At 33.7% G+C, this 21,053-nt stretch overlaps 1 protein-coding gene across 3 annotated transcripts in view; it reads right to left on the bottom strand.

Moving 5' to 3' along the window:
* The window catches only part of LOC109099270 (CAP-Gly domain-containing linker protein 4-like), a 45,194-nt gene extending 30,751 nt beyond the window's left edge, over positions 1-14,443 (bottom strand). The window contains exons 1-6 of one of the 3 annotated variants that reach the window (XM_042742957.1): positions 14,306-14,443; positions 11,242-11,388; positions 10,490-10,629; positions 8,584-8,677; positions 8,294-8,455; positions 8,066-8,184 (exon numbers count right to left, since the gene is read on the bottom strand). In XM_042742957.1, the coding sequence (XP_042598891.1) occupies positions 8,066-8,184; positions 8,294-8,455; positions 8,584-8,677; positions 10,490-10,629; positions 11,242-11,374 (648 nt within the window). In that variant the 5' untranslated portion in view covers positions 11,375-11,388; positions 14,306-14,443. Of the gene's footprint in view, positions 1-8,065; positions 8,185-8,293; positions 8,456-8,583; positions 8,678-10,489; positions 10,630-11,241; positions 11,389-12,215; positions 12,688-14,305 lie in introns of those variants that run through there. The other 2 variants (XM_042742955.1, XM_042742956.1) reach the window with 2 other exon arrangements.
* Between the last annotated feature and the right edge of the window lie 6,610 nt (positions 14,444-21,053).

Here is a 21,053-nt window from a genome sequence, read left to right as displayed (position 1 = left end):
TTCTATGGCACATTTCCCACATACCCTTAATTCCAGTTTCACTTTAAATACTTTAGGATTGGCATTTATAATAATTATATTGAATGCCACTATAATTTCTGTTTGTATATATATATATATATATATAAGATTTTTATTTTTTTGTTACATTAATTCTTAGTGTAGTAACACAATGTAACTTACATGATGCGACTCACTCAACTGATTTATTTATTTATTTATTTTTCTCAATGCGATTTTGACCCAGTGCAACTTCATTTCCAGAAAATACAGAAAATGCTGGTGCAAGCTAAACTGAATCACTGAATGCAGAGACATGGCAAGAACTTGCACACAAGATGAAAATGTTTAACAGTATGTCTCATCAGCCCCCTCCGGCCAAAAAGCTCAATACCTCTACTGCAGCACGGCTCAATGCCATTTCTGAAATTTATTAAATGTATTACTGAGTGAGTTGTGTGATTATTGTGCTTTTTGTGTCTTTTTGTATTATGTGTTGTTGTGTTGTGGGAGGTGGAGAGATACAAGGAAGATGGCCAAAACAAATGTCGTCCTTGACATGGCTTGGCTGGCGAATGTGAGCAGTAACTGTGTTTCGCTTTTCCTCGGCCCATTGGCTCTCTGCGGGCTTTAGGCTTAATGTGCTTGCCCATCTCACCAGCCTCATACCCTGTGCTCATTAATATGTGGATGAGGGAGTCCATGTTTGGGACATCCATTTTGAGAGCCTCTTTTCGCATAAAGGGTTTGATGTACCACACATTTCTTAGACAGCAGGGTACTGTGTTGGAGTTGCTTTCCATCTTCAGACACATAAATGTAGAGCTCCAGACAACTGGAAACTAAGGGCTCTCAATTTGTAATGGGATCATAGATAAACAACACCGCTGGGTGATGATGTGCCTCATGCAGCTCTATACATCAACCAAGTCTTTTACTACCACAGCGCGAGACAATAGCTCTGTTCCAAAATCTAGTAAGTGACCTACCTAGACAGTATTTTAAGGCCTCATGGATGAACTTCAATCAGAGGTCAAATAAAGTTGTTTTGGCCAAATTATGAAGAGGCATCTGATATATGGAGTAAGGAAATCACAGAATGTATTATGCCAAATTTTTTGAAGAAATAAAAAAAACATGGCAGACAAAGAGTCAAAAATTGGCTTGTTAGCTTAGCAACATGCTAACGTTAAACTCCCCAGTGTGGAGAAACAGAGATGGGAGAAGGAGATGAGACAACAGCAACAGCAAACTACTGGAGACCACAACAATGAGTGCTTGTATGAGAGGGTTAAAGGGATACTCCACTCCAAAATGAAAATTTTGTCATTAATCACTTACCCCCATGTCGTTCCAAACCCGTAAAAGCTTCATTATTTTTCAGAAGACAATTTAACATATTTTAGATGAAAACCGGGAGGCTTGTGACTGTCCCAAGTAAATGACACTGTTAAGGTACAGAAAAGTTTGAAAAGCATCATCAGAATTCATGTTCATGTTGCATGTATGCAGCATCTTTTTTTGGATAATGATTAAAATGCAGTGGTTGCCTATCATTTTAAATGGAAAGAGCACAGATAAAGCCTTATTTTGTTTATATGATAAGATTTATTTTATTTGTGTTACTTATTTATTTGATTTGGGGCTTGTTTTAAAATTGCAAGTATAATTTTTTTTTTTTATTTACATTTACATTATATTTAAATGTTGTCATTTAGCAGACACTTTTATCAAAAGCAACTTACAAATGAGGACAACAGAAGCAATCAAAACCAACAAAAGAGGAATATTATTATAGTGATATATTTTAGTCTCACAAAGAAATGTGCACCATTTTGTCCAAGCAATAATAGAAGGACACATTTAATTAATAATTTGTCTTAAATCTCATAAAAAAAAAAAAAAAAACATGAATCGAACCGAATCGTGAAATCAAAATCATGAATCAAATCGAATCGTGAGTTGAGTGAATCGTTGCATCCCTACTTGACAGTGTAATTTACTTGGCAGTTAATGGGACATTCACAAGCCTCTCGGTTTCATCCAAAATATCTCAAATTGTGTTCCGAAGACGAACAAAGCTTTTACGGGTTTGGAACGACATGGGGGTAAGTGATTAATGCCAAAATTTTCATTTTGGGGTGGAGTAACCCTTTAAGAAATACCCTCAACGGGATTTTTATCATTCATAATTTTTGGACAGAAATAGCACAAACACTTGACAAAGATGAAAACTTCTTGTGTTGACTGCCTGTTTTTTTTCCCAAAAAGAAGAAAAAAAAAATGGACAACGCATCTCCACTTCCTTTCACTGTAGTAAAGTGAAGCCAAAATATCCCAGATATGGCCAGTTTTTTTTTTGGGAAAGTGTGTTTTTGGGCCGCGGTTGTCGTGCCACTGGTTTGAACTATGCTGTACTTTGACTGCCTGCACTCACTCTTTTTATATATTATTTTCTCGCAGCCCATATTATTATGTTCACTAGATCATATCAGTAACAAATTCTCAATTGATAACTAATCGTTCTTTTTGCGCAAATCATGGTTTTATTTGTAGGTGTGGGAGAAGGCTTTAAGACCAGGCAGACTGCACCCATCACCGTCCGCTTTTTAATTTACAAAATCAGTTTGGGCGAATGCAAACAATTTAATTATCATGAGCCCAACATCCAGCACGGCAGGAAAACAATTACTCTACTTGAGGGAAGACGTCTTTTATTGTTAGTTAATGCTGTTAAACAGAGAAGGGAAAAATGCATTACAAAAAATAAAAAAATAAATAAAATAAATAAAATAAAATCCTTCTAGCGTAGGCTATTCTTAAACTTGGACGTCATTATTGAAGTACAAATCCAAGCAAGCGGTCCACAATCTCTAAGTTTTCTTTAATTGAAAAAAAATTGCATTTTCATTCATCCAAAGGCTAAAGTTGCAATAATATTTTAGTTCAAAACTTTAAGAAAAAAAAAATGCTTGATTGGCTGACGCTTCATAGACCTTGTTATGCTTTCAAATGTAATGCCAGTTGTAATTTCACAGTGTTTTCACCTCCTCAATTACACGTCACAATTCTATGATGGTACAATTTACTCAGGCTGATGACATTTTTTGTATGACATTCTTTTTAGAATAGTTGTACATAAATAGGTTAAGCAAAACAATTATTTTTATTTCGGATTTTTTTTGACTTTATTTTTGGAATTGTTGTTAATTTGTGGTTTAGTACAAATATTTGGAATGTGCCTTATTCTATCCCTTATTTTATAAAGAATTAAACAAAAATACAAGAATAAACATTATTTTCTTAAAGAATAAGATAAGGAATCACAATTGTTACTTATTTTCCATTTTTCCAAGTTAATTGGCTTTTGACTGCCCTGACACCTTGCTCAAAAAGTCATGTTGGAGATATGCGAGCAAAAGATAATAGAAAAAAAAAGTATAACAAAGTGCAAAGGCAGATGTGATTTTAATGTATATTAAAATAGAAAAATGTTATTTTATGTCATAATATTTCACAATATTACTTTTTTTTTCTTGATGAGAATAAGAAACTACAGTAAAAAAAAAAAAAAAAAAAAAAAAACATAAAAAATCGTTATGATCCCAAAATTTTGACCGGTAATGCATATATAAAATAAAATAAAAAATTAACCGAATCTCTGTGTTTGCCTCACAGATATGAAAAATGTATCCATAGAAAATGTCTAATTTTAAATGAACCAATTCAAATAGAAAACAAATATTTTCAGATAACGTAATCTGTATGAAACCTGCACGTCCACTGTGGAGATGATGAGTCAGTCTCGTCAACTTCAGTGCAGCCGAAAATACATATCAATGAATTATTATAATGTTAGGGCAGTGTTCCTGCTGTTTTTTTTCCTGACATATTCATAAGCATTACTTCTGCTGGTGCGTTGTGGCAAGCCTTATGTGTGTGCTTGAGCGCTGATAGGCTACATGCAATTACAGGCTCATTATTACAGATTACATGGTTTATTAATATAAAAGTATGATAAGTCGACTAATAGTTTAAAATGAACGACTATTAGTCGATCAGAAAAATCTTTAGTCGAGGGCAGAACTAGTATTTAGCAAATTCAAATTAAATCAAATTAAATTAAATTAAATAATCAAATCAAAACAGGTTATTTGAGTACATTTTACAAGAAAATACGGTAACACTTTAGAATAAGGTTCCATAAGTTAATGTTAGTTAACTACTTTAGTTAACATGAACCAAGCAAGAACCATCCTTCTACAGCATTTATTAATCTTAGTTAATGTTAATTTCAACATTTACTAATGCATTATTCAAAGCAAAAGTTGTGCTTGTTAACATTAGTTAATGCACTGTGAATTAGCATGAATTAACAATGAATAACTGTATTTTTATTAACTAACATTAACAAAGATTAATAAATACAGTAATAAATGCATTGTTCATTGTTTGTTCATGTTGATTAATACATTAATTAACATTAACTAATGGAACCTTATACTAAAGTGTTACCGAAAATACTATTTTAGTCTTTCCACTTAAATTTTTCACATTTATTTCAATGTGTTACTTCTCATTTCTTTGTAATTATTTGTGAAATTCACTAGCATTTAATTAAATATCAGTCCTGCAATTTTTTTTATTTTTTTGGCAGTGTACTAATACACCAACATTTGCATCAAAACTAAAGTATAATTTGGGCTTAAAGCCTCTGTCTCACTTAGTATGCTACCTATTAAGGCAGTAGACAGCAAGGCAGCAAATTGTGTTTGTGCAGTCACAAACACACACACACACACACACACACACAGACAGGCACACACACAAACACACACACACACACACACACACACTCCCCGAACCTTGACTTTGATCTTTTTTTTTTTTTTTTAGCTGAATCATAGAAAACCTAAAAGGTTGCGACTTTGTTCGTCAGTCCAAAAAAATATCCAAGAGATGGATGATGTGGGTGCACACTGATGGGAGATATGCTGACTGTTGGTCTGAATGTCCTGACAAGTAGCTCCCTTCTAACCTGTGCTTAGGTTATATCCCTGTCAGCTAAAGTTAACTTTGAACTGCATCCAAAACGATGCTGAATAAATGTTTATCACCATCATCGTGACAGGAGTTTGTTAGCATAACACCGGTACTCAGCATGTAGGCAGTTTGGAAAACTCCTTTGCAGAAATGTCGATTGCTATGTCCTTAAAATATGGTAATTTATACAATAATCAGAGGTTTATATGCATTGCTCGTCTTCTTCACTAAATCATGCATAAATTCAAACAGACATGCAAAGTATAACCGCACACATGAACAAACACACACAGAGTGCTGAATCATCATTTTGTGTCACCAAATGAAAGCATCTTCTGTTGAGGAGGCCTGAGGGGCTTGCTAATAATGAAACGATGCTCAGAAGATAAAGTTCATGAAGCTCAGTGTTGGCATGACCACAGCAAGCTGGAAAATACAGCCACAGTATTGTCTTTTTTTTTTTTTTTTTTTTTTTTTGAACATAATTAGTGTGAAATGGCTCATTGCCTCAATCACTGCTTACGTAATGCAGGAATTTCCACAATTAAGGTGATATTTGATTATGCTCCTCTGGTATCAAAGAGCAAACAACAAAATTATATTTTCTGAAACTGAAGCTGATACTGGGAAATTGTTTGCCTTAATTTACTTAGTGTACCTCATTTCCACTGCGCAAGACTGCACCCTAGTGGTTAGCAAAAGTGTCTGCAGAAAGATCAGCTACTCCATTTCAGCATCATAATGATGTAGAGCTCCATGTCTGTCAGATGAAGGATGACTCACTGAGATGGTCATATAACTCTACTGGCAGGCGTATGAAATAATATCATAAGAGACAATGAATGAAGTTGAACAATCTATTTGAAATAGTCAAAAGGATCACTGTGCAGTGCAAAAAGTTTTTGGCCAATGTTTAGCAAAACAAGTGTAATCAGGTGATGGTAAGCAACTATAGTTTGCTATTCTCCAAATTCCTTTCCCACATATTCTACCTTTGTTTCCTATTGTAAGTGTTGTTGCTTGGCAACAAGGCATATTTTTATGGCTAAACCTCAGCTGCTCCAGAACGTTCTCCACACACACGAAAGTCTGCCAAGCCTGTTGTTACGACGTTATCAGATGATTTGATGTTTGTTTCCCCGCACTGACGATATCTCTATTAGAGTGTCAGTTGAGAAACAAAAACCGAGCTAAAAAAAAACATCTCCTGACAGACGAGCAATGGACAGATGCCCAGAGAAAAACACTGGCAACAAACAAGCTGCACTACTGGCAGAGATAACACGGGGTAAAAAATGAAGGATGGAAAACTCTGGCTGCCTCACAACAGAGAAGAAAAAAACTGACGGAAGGGTCGAGAATCATGACGGCTTTTTATATTTTATGTTCTGTTATGGGAGCAGAGCTGTTATAAACTTTTTATGATGAAAAAAAATCTCTGTGTATTGTGCTATTATAAGGGGTGCTGATGTGCTGATGCATGCATTTCACAAAAGTTTAAATAATATCAATAATTCAGTGACATCTGCTGTTTGTGAGGAGAATGACTCCTGGCGGTGAGTGTAAAATGAGTTCAGGGAGAGAAATGAGCATGGCTAATTTACCGCTGTGCTGATGAGACAGACTGAAAGGAAAATAATAAAGCTGGCTGTGAATGTGTGAGCGTGTGCGTCAGCCTGACCCTGTGTGCTCACTTAATATATCCATTTATCTATCAAACTATCTACACAACCATCCATTTAAAAGAACAATGTAGACATTTTTAATCCCACTGTAGATAAACATTTTTATTTATTTTATTTTTAAATAAAAAAAATATATATATTTTTATATTATTATTATGTAATAGTTTTATTTTTTAAAAAATTTCGGACAATTACTATTAACATTTCTGAAAAGACACATACTATTAACATTTTTATTATTAAAAAAAAATCTATTTCCTACACTGTGTTGATATTTTAAAAACGTGTAAAAAAAGATGATGATAATATTTAATGATAATGATGATAATTATTTATTCAAATACATATTTTATTAGTAATATAAAATCAGTCATTTAGTAGTATTCAAAACATAATCAGTTTTTATAAAATTGTACTTCATTACACTTACATAAAGCCATTAATATCAATAATAATAATAATAATAATAATAATAATAATAATAATAATAATAATAAATGTATAATCAAATATATATATATATTTTATTCTTAATATAAAATCAGTCATTTCAAAATACTTTATTATTATTATTATTATTATTATTATTATTATCATCTTATTAGTTGTTGTTGCTTTTATTATTATTTTAGTAGTAGTAGTAGTAGTAGTAGTAGTATTCAAAACATAATCAGTTTTTATAAAATTGTACTTCCTTATATTTACATAAAACCATTAATATAAATAACAATAACAATAACAATAACAATAATAATAATTATAATAAATGTATAATAAAATATATATTTTATTATTAATATAAAATCAGTAATTTCAAAAGTTAAATTTAACTTTATTATTAGTATTATTATATTTATTATTCTTGTTGCTTTATTATTATTATTAGTAGTAGTATTCAAAACATAATCTGTTTTTTTTAATTATATTTTTTTTTTATAATAATTTATACTATTCTAAAAATTGTACTTCCTTACACTTACATGCATATTGTTAATAATTATTATAATAATTTTATAATTATTATAATTATTATTATTATTATTATTATTAATTATGTTAATAATAATATTTCTTATTATATTTATTTAATGTTTTTATTTAATGTTTAACCATTTTTAATGCATAACCATTTTTAAATATTTTATTATTTCCTCTTTTTCTCCTAATCTTCGAAACTGGTCTACTGGAGTTTTGTTGCAGACATCGCTCTTATGCATAGTAAACCAGTGTCACAGCTCCAACATGAGAAAGCAGGTTTACAACAGATACTTAAACAACTAACAAAGAAACCTGGGTTCCAATTTGCTTTGTTAGTAGCCATAAAGAAAATCACAAACCCTAAAAGCGGGGTTGGCTCCCAGCTCCAGCAGACACTTCACTGCAGAGGTACACAGGTTCGAGGCGGCGATGTGCAGCGCAGTGCCAAAGTCAAAATCACTGCAGGTCGCATCCACCTCTGAAACCCAACAGACCACATACAGACATCATCACGCTATCACTTAAGTTTGCCATGAGATTCAAACTGCAATTTTGATTCCCACTGTCATTCCATTATCTCTACTCACCTCCTGGCTGTGACGCCTGCAGAACCACGCGGATGAGAGGAGGGACGTCGAAATATGCGGCGTAGTGGAGAGCGTTCATGTTCGTCCAACGGCTGCGCAAGGATGGCTCGGCTCCCAGAGACAACAGCTGACGGGCGAAACTGGCAGCACTCTCAGCGTCACCTGCAATCAGATGTGACTGTCATATCAGTTCTTGTGCTGTGCTGGAGCAGTGATCTGTCCTTGAGATTTCTACTAAAGTAAACGATCACAAAGAAATGTTAATTTTCTTCAATTAAATACATGCTCACCTATTCCTGGAGCCCCTGCCTTGCAGCAGTAGTGCAATAAAGTCATGTCAGTAAGACCATCTCTGTCATTGACACCGCAGCCTCTTTTCAGAATCTACAGAACAAAGACAAACTCACTTGAATACATACATCAAGGACATCCAGCTAAAGATTTCATGCTGACAGAGACACTGTTTGCAAAGATAATATTTCAGTCAACAGAGCCTGGCACTCCGGGTAGGGGAGTGTGTGGGTATGTTTTATGACAGCTGCGAGAAAACATGAAATTACAATTGACCATGTCCCTGGCCTTGTTACACACAATTCATCAGTGCATGTTTTTTTCTGAAGAAAAAGAAACGTTTGTTTTTACAATTTTTCATCAAAATGTAATTACATTCCTGAAAATTTTTCAAGAAAATTAAATATTCAATTTTTACATCTTCTGAAGAAATTGTGAATGGTTCTTGTGTTAATTAACATTGCTAAAGGGTTGCCAGGGTGTTCTGAGTGTTACCTCAACCCAAATCCTTCAGTTCTGTTCAAAACCTATGAAGCTGCTACCACTTTTGGATACAGGCAAATTAAAAAAAAAAAAGACCTATTGAAATCTATAGAAAAAAATAAAATAAAATATTTGATTCAGTTTGTATGTGCTATGATTTTTTACACTTTTTAGAGTAGGATACAATTAGGCTAAAGGGCCAAAGGTAGAATAGGTGCATCTGATTTAATTTTCTTTTAAACCACTAGATGTCCCAAAACCTTACTGCAGCACTTTTCCAAACAAGCACATTACATTATGCTCTTGAAAACTTGGCTGATTCTCAATATGATAATGCATAATTGTTTTATTTTTATTTTTATTTATTTATTTTTTTCTATGACATTTTGTTTTTACAGCAAATTAGAATTATTAAAATTACCAAATATATTTTATAGTTTTTTTTTTTTTTCTCTCCCAAAGGTGTGATTTTCAATATAGTACAGGTCATAATCAACAGTTTTCAAATACTTAGGAACATGTATGGTATTTGGTGTATAAAGTGCCCTCTTTCGTTGGTGCAAAAATGTCACAATAATATAAATAACCAGTTGACTTCTCCATTAGTTGACATGAAATGGATAGATGGTGGAAATAATTTAAGCTGGGTGCCCACCTTATAGATAATCAGCACATTTATAATAAAACAATTGTATTTAAAAAATGTATACTAATCATATAAAACAGTTTATTGCTACTGAAAAGATGTATTAAATGATTATGGGATTTTATTTTACTTACTTATTCTTTATGTATTTTTAAAATAAATACATTTTAATGACAGTGTATTTACTGAAGAAAAAAAACAAAAAACAGTATTAATCCAATTAAGAAGTAAAAAGCCTCCCTCACCACTATCTGAAATTAAATTGGTTCAAGTTTTGCTATAAGTTTGCTCTAAGTTTGATTCCATAATTGCTGTTAAGTGTTAATTGTCTGTTTACGTCTTTAATTGATTTTTCCAAACATTTCTGCCATATGCACATAAACTGACAGTCATCACTGATAAGCTTCTACTAAATATTGTAGAAACTTAGTTTTCTGTAAAGTTGCTTTGCAATGATTTGTTTCGTAAAAAGCGCTATACAAATAAACTTGAATTGAATTGAATTAAAGTTTGTTTGTTTGTTTACGTGTTTCAAATAATGCTTATTTTATTTTAAGTAACAATTTTATTTATTTATTATTATTTTTTTTATTTTTTTCATGGGATTTTGGTCATCCTTTTAATAGTATGCCAGCTGATAAAAAACAACACAAAAAAATTATAAAAAACATTGTTTAGAAAGTAAATGTATTATTTTTCATTCAAATATACATTATTACATTTCACTGCATGTCATCTTTAAAAACCATGAGATTGAGACTCGGAATAACTCTGACCTCGTTGCCAATGACACTAATATTCCGCTGTACTTGGGGAACCCACTGTCTGAGAACAGCGAAGAGCTCGGGAACAGTGGTCTGCGGATCCAGCAGAACCTCCCGACACAGAGGATCATTTGGGTCAAAGAAAGAGAACTCTGCAAAACAGAACCGTCAAATCTATAAGATCTTTAAATGAAACTTAGAAACAAAAAAATCTACATAAGTCAATAGAAATTATTATTTAAAAACCTATTCATTTTGATTTATCCATGCTGAGCATGCCAGAGCCCGATCACTCACATTCAGTTAAACAGCTCAGTTTGAAGTGAATTAAAGTGAAGTATGAGAGTGAATGAGAAGCGAGTACAGAGAGGGAATGATGTATCAGTGCTGACAGGCAGAAAATTGGAAACGAATTTCTGTGACCATGTCAATACTTCACTTTTACAGCAGCTTAAGCAAAGTCCACAATTTAGAGTCTAAACTTTACTTCATAAATAAAGCTACACTTCAGAAAACAGCTAAATAAGTTATTTGTTTATTGGCCAGGCAGCCTCCTGAACGGGAAAAAAAATAAATTCCATCGCTGTACAGCCGCAGACAGAATTTGATGAGATAAACAACCAGAGTGTCAACATTTTTGGTGTGACCTACTTAAAAGCTTGCACGAGAACATTTTCACAGGGGCTTAACGTCAAACTGAAAGCGAAACGACATTTCATGTGAAACTCGATGAGTGCTGCACGTGTACAAACCCACACACTCACCGCAGTCTGAAGGCATGGGCGCTGATGCCACCTGATGGATCACAGGTCTCTCAGAGTTACGGGAAATAATGCTGTACCGTCCCAGAACAGAGTCTCCCTCTGAAGACTCCCTCAGCACATCCTCTTTGGTCATTTCCCCCTCACCACCTAAATGCAAAATATTCAACAAAAACATTAATAATCACATCTATAGAAACATTAGAAAAAGGCTTAAAAAGCCTTCACGCAGGTGGCAATGAAGAGTAACCGCAAGTGTAGTTAACTGTGCTCCAACAATGCAATGACATTAATACATGCTATGCACAAATGAATCATAAATATAAGTTTGTGGTCAGTGAGATGATCTTGGTTACGTAAAGAGATTGAGAAAGATAGTTGGTTGTTGTGAAGAACGATACCCAAGTGTGAATAGCAGAGTGTAGTATTTTTTTTTTTTTTTTTTTACTGTATGTCTAAGCAGAAACAATATGGCATGGCAAATGTATCCAATTACAAATAAATAAATAAATAAATAAATAAAGTAATACGGGTTCAGAACAGCATGATGGTGAGTGAATTATAAGTCTTCATTTTGGGGTTTTGTTACTGTGATGCACAAAAATTGCTGTCGGTGTGAAAGGGGTATTATTTGTCCATCCACAATTATGTGATGTCCAACATTGGCTTCATTTGTGTGATTTTTGGCAAATGTTGATATAAGTAATTAGCTGAGATTGATTTGTTTTAAAAAAACATGTCATTAATTCCATTAAAATGAAAACTGACAGGCCGAGTTATTAATAAAGCCATCAGAAGCTAAGCTAAATCTCAATTTACAGACATCATTAGCCACAGCCTCATTCTGGGCCACAGGACACCGAATTACAAAGCTGCTTTAAATATCACACTCACACAGCTTTGGGTGTAATAAAAGACCCCTTAATCTGCAACCAGAAAAAGAGAAACACAAAGAACAAGGAACACACAACACTCACCATTACGGTAGTCTGAGTGTCTGTTTTGCATTTGCTCAATAACAGCCATTTTTGTAGTTTGTCCTTTTACTAATGACCTAAAACAAACCACAGCCAGGGAAAACTCTTCAAGTTGTGGATCTCTGCGCTGTCTGGTTTAAACCCTGCCGTCACTGGCCACTTTCCATGGGGCTATTCATGAAACACACCCTCCTGAAAGGATAGTGTTACTCTTTGTGTGAGATAAATGTTTATTAGATTATCTACTCACTAAGAGATAGGATGGTCAACAGTTTTATTACGGATCAGTGAGGTCCAAAAGTCAGCCACTAATGTAAGTTTATATTCATAAAATGTGGGGTATAGTATGTGTTTCAAAAGCAACATACTCAATGTGGACTTTCAGCCTGCCAGTGCACTAAAACAAAAAGCTACACCCATGTGACTCATAATTTGAATAAGCTTTGCAGGTGGCACAGTAAGTACAAGTTGGCTGGTTCATTGATATATGCAAATAAAAAATAAATAAATAAATAAAAAGTTTGCTATGAGTTTTTAATTTGTTTTGAGTTCAAAATGGAAGCTTGAGAGAAGAAATAAACTTCTAAAGAAGACTAAAGAAGAAGCTTGACTGCCATATATACACAAGCTAAATTTAAGTCCAAAAATTGCAATTCTGTCACCGCTTATTCAGTATTATGTTGTCGAGCTGTTGTGTTGTGGAAGAAAACGTGGAATTTTTACCATACATAAAAGCCAATGGATTTCATGAATGGCTTTCAAAATATCTGACTTTGTGTTCTACAGCAGAAAGGATACATCTGTAACACACTTTCAATTACCACAGAAAATAATCTTGACTGTGGCAGCATATAAAAACAACCTAAATTGAATGTTCAGAAATTATTATTATTATTTATTTATTTTTTCCTGTGATCATTTATTCATTTCAACCTCATGCTCTAAACTGGTATGACTTTCTTTTGTAGAAGACAAAATGTGAAAAAATGTATGTTGTGGAAAATATGTTTTTTTTTTTTTTTTGAATTATCACCTGAAGAACATACTTGTTGCAAAGAGAGAGAGAGAGAGAGAGAGAGAGAGAGAGAGAGAGAGAGAGAGAGAGAAGATGAGGGTGTTGTAACAGAGTGGTTTGCATTAATATTGAGTCATAATATGTGAACGTTAACTGAACACACTGAAATCAAAATGAATCAAGACTCCCACCTAGTGAGACACCATGCATTCTGAACACACAAACATGATCTATGTTCATTTGCATAACATCAAAGGAGAAGAGCCATGTCTACATGCTACATCATTTAAGATTAAAAAATTGATTCAAATATACATAGACAAAATATACATATTCATAACTAAGCAGACTTCACAATCCATCCATCAATATAATGCATATATATATATAGATATATATATATATATATATATATATATATATATATATATATATATATTTGACAATTTATTATTTATTTATTTATTTATTTATTTATTTATTATATATATATATATATATATATATATATATATATATATATATGGTATATATATATATATATATGTGTGTGTACATTTATACATTTATATATTCGCTTGCATTGAGAGTCTGTGTGAACTTCACAATGGCTTTTTAAATGTACTCATCATCTCTACATAAATAAGCAGCTCATCTCCTCCTCTGAAACACTGTGCCATCATTTCCTTTACATGGCAACCACTACCAACCAAGAATATTTAGCATTATGGAATTATGTTCATTATAAGCAAACAACACTCGCAGTGCCTGCACAGCAAAAGCACCCCAAAATGAGTAAATCCTCTTCTAATAGATCAGAGGTTTTAAAAACAAAGACAGCAGCATAATAGTGAGCAGACAGCTAAATGAGTAACAGAAAAGGCAAGACATGACAATACTGAAGTACAAAACCATGCTACACAAAGACAGGACTTAAGTTACATATTACATCTGTTACATAAAAGAGATTTATATGTATTGAGAGCGCTTCTTGTGACTAGTGCCTTTTGTTGCTTTGTTAGTCATGTCAGCTGGGCCACTCTACTAAACTTGAACAATAACAGCGACCAAATACCTGTCTCTTTATGAAATAGAAAACCGCAGTTTCTCTCTTTGGATCGTCGGCTTCCTGATCATGTTTTAATTTTATCTTCTGGTTTCAGCGCCTTCGACTTGTTCAGATTCACTTCCGACATCGTGACGTAATACACGCGTCACTCAGCGCAGGGGAAGATAAAAAAAAAAAAAAATCCTCTTTACTGCATCTGTAACCTTCCTATGATGATGATGATAATAATATTAATAATGATAGTAATTATGATAATGGTAATATTAAAAATAATAATGATGATTACTGTTTTCATAATTTTTTTGTTGATTTGTTTTATTGTGTTTGTTTGTTGGATAAATGTAAATAATAATAATAATAATAATAATTTATACTACACTTTTATTGGAGATCACCCAATGTAAAACGTATAGACAATTTAGATGTGAACTGTATTACAACCCCTTTCCAAGGATTACTCAGACTGTTATTATTATAGAGATCGTTAAAATAAAACCTAAAAATAAGATAAGATCTTTTTAGGTAGCCTAAGAAAAAAAAAATAGAAGAAATTGATTGAACATAAGGAAACGAAAATGCTAAAATAGTCATAAAGTTATTAGCTAAAATACATGTCTGTTGTAATATGCATATTAGTGACACTTTGAGATTCATTGTTATAGCTTTTACTGCCATTCAGCTCTTAAAATGCAGTGACGTGCAGACGTGCAACGATTGTAAACATTCCATTGTTGTGGTGAGATCTTTAAGTGCTGTCTGGAATTCAGTTTTCTGTCATGCTGCATCTTCTAGAAGGTTTTCGTGATGATGGGGTGTGCTCTCCTGCCACTGCTCGTTGAATGGTTGTTAGTAAGTGCTGGAGATTGACAGTCTTTACCACACATTGCAAAGTCAGACAGAAGAAGTGCAGCTCTATCAGCAGGCGGTGATGCAGACTGTCAGGATCCTCTCAGTGGAACACTTACAGTGTTCGAATCGTGTGAACTGCAGGACTGCCATGGACAGCTGACTCTATATGTGGTGGTCAGTTCACATGTCAGAAATTAGTATTTTGCAACAAGTTTAAAATAGCCTTTATGGGCATTTTTACCTTTATAAAGCCTTTTTTTTTTTCTGGAAGTGTGTCAAATTCTTACATTTAATCAATAAAGTCGATTACAATATTAAGACATTTAGGGTTGTTACCAAACAAATTAAATCATTATCAAAAAAATTCATGCTATGCAGAGAAAACACAGAAACTGCATCTGAAGCATCTTATATGCATTTAGATGCATATAAACTCTGTTTGATGCAAGGCAAGATTGCTTTAACCTGCAATTATAAATGCATAAATAATGTTTTGATATTTTAATCTTAAAACATTGAATACTGATATATAAAATGATTCTATATATATATATATATATATATATATATATATATATATATATATATATATATATATATTTTAGTTTTTACTTTTAATTACCTTACTTTTTAAATTACATTAACATTACATTTACATTTAGTCATTTAGCAGTCGGGCTTATCCAAAGTGACTTACAAATGAGGACAATGGAAGCAATCAAAATCAACAAAAGAGCAATGATATACAAGTGCTATAAAACGTCTCAGTAAGCTTATTGCAGTACATGTAGCAAGGTTATTATTATTATTATTATATAAATAAAAAGAAAACAATAGAAAAAGAATGGAGCAAGCTAGGGTTAGAGGCCTTTTTTTTGCTTTTGTTAATTGTATAATAAATAAAAAGAAAACAAATAGATAGAATACAAAAAGATTAGAGAAGCTAGTGTTATTTATTTTAAAGAAAACAAGCAGTTAGTTTAAGAATAGAGTGCAAGCCTAAAAAGGCCAATTTTTTTTTTTTTTTTTTTTTAAAAGAATATGATTAGATTAGAAAGTGCTAGAGTTAGAGGGTCCAGATGGAAGAGATGTGTTTTTAGAAGGCCTGTCAGTTTAACGCATTAACTTAATTAATTAGTTATGAAAAAATAACGTGATTAAAATAGTGTGAGAGGAGAGCTGATGAGAGGACAATCCTGCCATGATAGGTGAGGCCAGAATTGATCATTTTTGTTTTTATGTTTTACATCATAATGGAAGAGATGATGATGTACCTCAGGCTTAGCCAAGACTGAGGCCAGTTAAGTTACACTGGTTTGCTTTTTTTCTCACAGACAGCAACACTAAAAATGTGGTCTTTTACAACATGATGCATTGTTGTAGATTAAACTACCCAACAGTAGGTTATTAAGTTGGCAACTTTAAATTGAATAACCCTGAACATATTCAGAAGTAAAAATGCAACATACACATCAGTGCAGCAGTAATATTAATGTAAAACCATCCTGACAAATTATTTTTCAGAAAAATACTGTATACCTTTACTCTCAATACCTTTATATAAGTATGCAAGATAATACTTTTACTTTTAGGATTGTTCAGCCATAAATAAAAATTCAGTAATCATTTATTCACCCATAACTTGTTCCAGGTTTGGAATTTTCATTTTTTGGGTGAACTATCTCTTCAGCTAAGGTTTTAAATATGACAAGTAGTTTTTCCCCAATGTGGTATTAGTAGTTACTAAAAGTAGTTTACTTAAGTATCTTAATATTTATTCTACTAATTACTTTGTAATAGCTCTAAACTGTTTCTCTTTTCCTTCTTTTCCTAAATCAGACCAGACCCCTGTACTGCAGGATAAAACTGAATGTGTCACTGCTGGACAGGTTATTAAATGGTTTTCGGCTGAGCAGGGAGGCCCTGACAGTGCTGCTGGATCTTCTGAGAAGTGCCACAATCCAGACCCTGGTGTTTCTCTTCTCTCTGCTAGTGGTACATCATACAGAGAGGCAGGGTTGGGCTCAAAACTGATGTTGTTTTTCTGATGTTAAACCTGTTGTAAATACAAAATGTACAGAAAGTACTCAGGCTCATTTAAAAATAAATTACACTACAAAAATTACTTATTCATTTCATTTCTAACTTACATCACAAAAATAAACTACAGAAATGATGTTGTTTCATTGACAATGTAAAATGTAAAAAAAGATATTGAAAACTTGTAATGTACCCATATTTTGCACAGTTTTCTCTTTTTGAGAGAAGGGTTAATAAATAATTTATTATCTCTCCATTCTCTCCCTGCTCTCCTGTGCTCTTCTCTCCTCTGTCTCTCCTGGAGTTTGATGTCCTCTCCTCTGTCTCTCTCTCCTGTGCTCTTCTCTCCTCTGTCTCTCTCTCCTGTGCTCTTCTCTCCTCTGTCTCTCTCTCCTGTGTTCTTCTCTCCTCTGTCTCTCCTGGAGTTTGATGTCCTCTCCTCTGTCTCTCTCTCCTGTGTTCTTCTCTCCTCTGTCTCTTCTGGAGTTTGATGTCCTCTGCTCTGTCTCTCTCTCCTGTGCTCTTCTCTCCTCTGTCTCTCTCTGGAGTTTGATGTCCTCCCTGAGCAGCTCCACCAGTTTCCACTCACTCCCTCCCTCACCTGTCCCAGGACACTTGCAATCCTAAAGCAGAGCAAATAAACCATGCCTGTTAACAACAACAGCACCATGAATTTCAGCAAAAATGTGTCTATTAACTTTACTTTGTATTTTTTAAGTCTTTCCCCAGCAGGTTCATTTTCTCCCGAATAGTACTAAAACAAAAGAAAATGGAAACACTTAGGAAAAATATAAAGACAGGTTTGCAATCTTAACATTAGAAAATACAACACAACATATGCATACAAAACACTGAAGTGCTAAAGTTTGGTTAAAACATTTGTAGACATATCTTGGATGACAGCACCACAAAAACACAACAAAGGGAAAAACTTTTGCCTCATATAGTGGTTGTCTTATTGTTTGTGGGCTTTGTGTTAAAAAAAAAAAAAACCCAGACTTTTAACACTTTCGCTAAGTATTTGAGTAAATGAAAGCACAATACTTACATTTCAATGTGAATTCCCCCACAGAACTCTCACCTGCCCTGTTCTTTGAATAGAAACACCGTCGTCATCTGCGCGCAAGTATGGCAGTAATGCAACGTCAAGGATGCAAGCAGCCGTTAAAACCTAAAGAAGAAGAAGATCTGCGCGCAAGTGATTCTGGGATATGGTAGGGTGCGAAGTGTCCATCAGATGTACACTTCATTTTCCCGGGAAATGGAGGGCGAATTTGACATCGCTTTCGAAATACGTCGGCCTTTGTCGGGCCGCGGTGAACGCAATCGGCCATGGAATGTGGCTGCATCCGAAAACTGAAAAATGCTGCCTTCGGAGGATGCATTCCAAGGTAGGAAGGCATCAAGGCATGTCCAAATTCAATGTTAGCTTCAGTTCCTGTCTCCTGAGATGCCTTCATCTGGCCAATTTTTGAAGGCAGCATAGATGTATCCTTCGCCGCCTTTGATATCCCACAATCCTGTGCGTTCCATTCTGTGACAGTTAAGCCAAAAAATAAAGATGGCATCTGAAAGTTGCGGTCGGGTGCTCAGTTTGTGTGTAAATGTATGTTTTTGATCAACGTTTTCTACTTTTTTATGTCAATTTTTAGCAAGAAATTAATATTGCAGTAATTAAATATCCACTTAGTTATCACCAAAGCTCTCTATATTTTGCAGTAGATCATTAAACCATTACTCTGCCTCAGAAGCCTGTCCAAAATCATTTTCATGAGGTGTCTTCGTGCAAAAACGCTGCCTGCAAAGTCATTGCCTGATACGGCAGCGAGGCAGCAAGTCACCTGCCTAAGTTTTCAGAGGCCACGAGCTTCAGTTTGGGACAGCATTTGTCGCGCCGCTGTGATGCATTCGTACTTCAAATGCACTTACACTTACGTTTGGGACACAGCTAAAGTCAGCAGTTTACTTCATTGCGAAATGAATCAGCCGTTTGAACAAATTGACTCATAAAGACATTTACCGCCACCTGCTGGTAGTTTTAGTTTCTTCTTTAGAGTATCATTTATGTATTAAAAAGGGATTGTTCAACAAAAAAGGGGGAAGTTGTGGCCTAGTGGTTAGAGAGTTTGGCTCCTCACCCTAAGGTTGTGGGTTTGAGTCCCGGGCTGGAAATACCACGACTGAGGTGCCCTTGAGCAAGGCACCGAACCCCAACTGCTCCCCGAGCGCCACAGCATAAATGGCTGCCCACTGCTCTGGGTGTGTATTCACAGGGTGTGTGTGTGTGTGTGTGTTCAGTGCTGTGTGTGTGCACTTTGGATGGGTTAAATGCAGAGCACGAATTCTGAGTATAGGTCACCATACTTTGCTGTATGTCACGTCACTTTTTTTTTTTTTCAAAAATAAATAAATAAATTCTATCATCATTTACTCACCCTCATGTTGTTTCAAACCTGAATGACTTACTTTCTTTTGCACAACATAAAATAAGGTATTTTGAAGACTGTTGGTAGCTAAGCTGTTTTGGTTACCAGTGACTTTCATTGCATGAACAAAAATACTGAGATGTTTCTCAAATCATCTTCTTTTATGTTCCATACTTTATGTTAGGCCACTGTAGCCTAAACATTTAACACAATAATAGCTTTAAATTATGTTTTGAGGTAAAAAGTTTGGAATCAGTACGTTTTCAAAAGTTTTTTAAAGACGTTTCTTCTTTCTTTATTTGATCAAAAATACAAAAAAAACAAAAAAACAAAACGTCATTTTGTGAAATATTATTGCAATTTAAAATGACCAATTTTATATTTTAATATACTTTAAAATATAATTTATTCCAGTGAAACAAAACTGAATTTTAGCATTATCACTCCAGTCTTCCTTCAGAAATCAATCTAATATGCTGATTTATAATCAATGTTGGAAACATTTTTGCTGCTTCATATTGTTTGGGACCTGTGGTACATTTTCCAGGATTCATTGATAAATAAAAAGTTAAAAGGAATGGTTTTTTATTCAAAATATACGTTTTGTGTTACAATATACACTACTATTCAAAAGTGTGGGGTCAGTAAATTGTTTCTTTCTTCTTCTTCTTCTTTAAGAAATTAATAATTAGTGTTAAATGGATAAAAAGTGATAGTAAAGACATATATTGTTAGAAATAAATGATATTTTGTTTTTTGAATAAATTATATTATTTTTATCCATTTATTCATCAAAAAATAAAAAAAGAAGTATCACAGGTTCCAAAAAAATATTAAGCAGCACAACAGTTTCAACATAAAGACTGGAGACTGGAGTATTGATGCTGAAAATTCAGTGCTGTGTCACAGAAATTAATTATATTTTAAAATATATTAAGAAACCAATAGGCTATTTAATATTTCACAGTATTAGTGTTTTTTTTTTCTCCCTCTCTCTCTGTATTGTTGATAAAATAAATACAGCCTTGATGAGCATAAGAGACAGGGTTCAGATTATAGCCTCCCATTAAAACAGTGGGTACTACAATTCGACAACGAAAAATGCTACCTGTAGAGTTATGGTTTATTAACGTCTAATGCAAAAACAGTAATTACGTGCTATATTCGCGGTTGTAGCTAGAAGTGATACAGCTTCAGGAAATCAGCAATAATTTTTTTTTTCTACCAATAAGATTGTGTTTTATTAAAGTCTACACATACCCCATCCCTAAACCTACCCTTACAGTAATGCAGATACATTAAATGTTGTTCAGCATGAGAAAAAAAGACCCCTTTTTTGTGTTTTTTGTTTGTTTTGTTTTGTTTGTTGTTAAATTAGCAGAGAAGCTTAACTGAGCGCCTGCTTAAACCAGTCCTTCGTACTGGGAAGCATGGCGACT

This window comes from Cyprinus carpio, chromosome B17 (assembly GCF_018340385.1).
Source record: "Cyprinus carpio isolate SPL01 chromosome B17, ASM1834038v1, whole genome shotgun sequence".
Lineage (NCBI taxonomy): Eukaryota > Metazoa > Chordata > Actinopteri > Cypriniformes > Cyprinidae > Cyprinus > Cyprinus carpio.
Note: the sequence above shows the minus strand (reverse complement) of the source record. Positions and strands in the feature narration are given on the sequence as shown.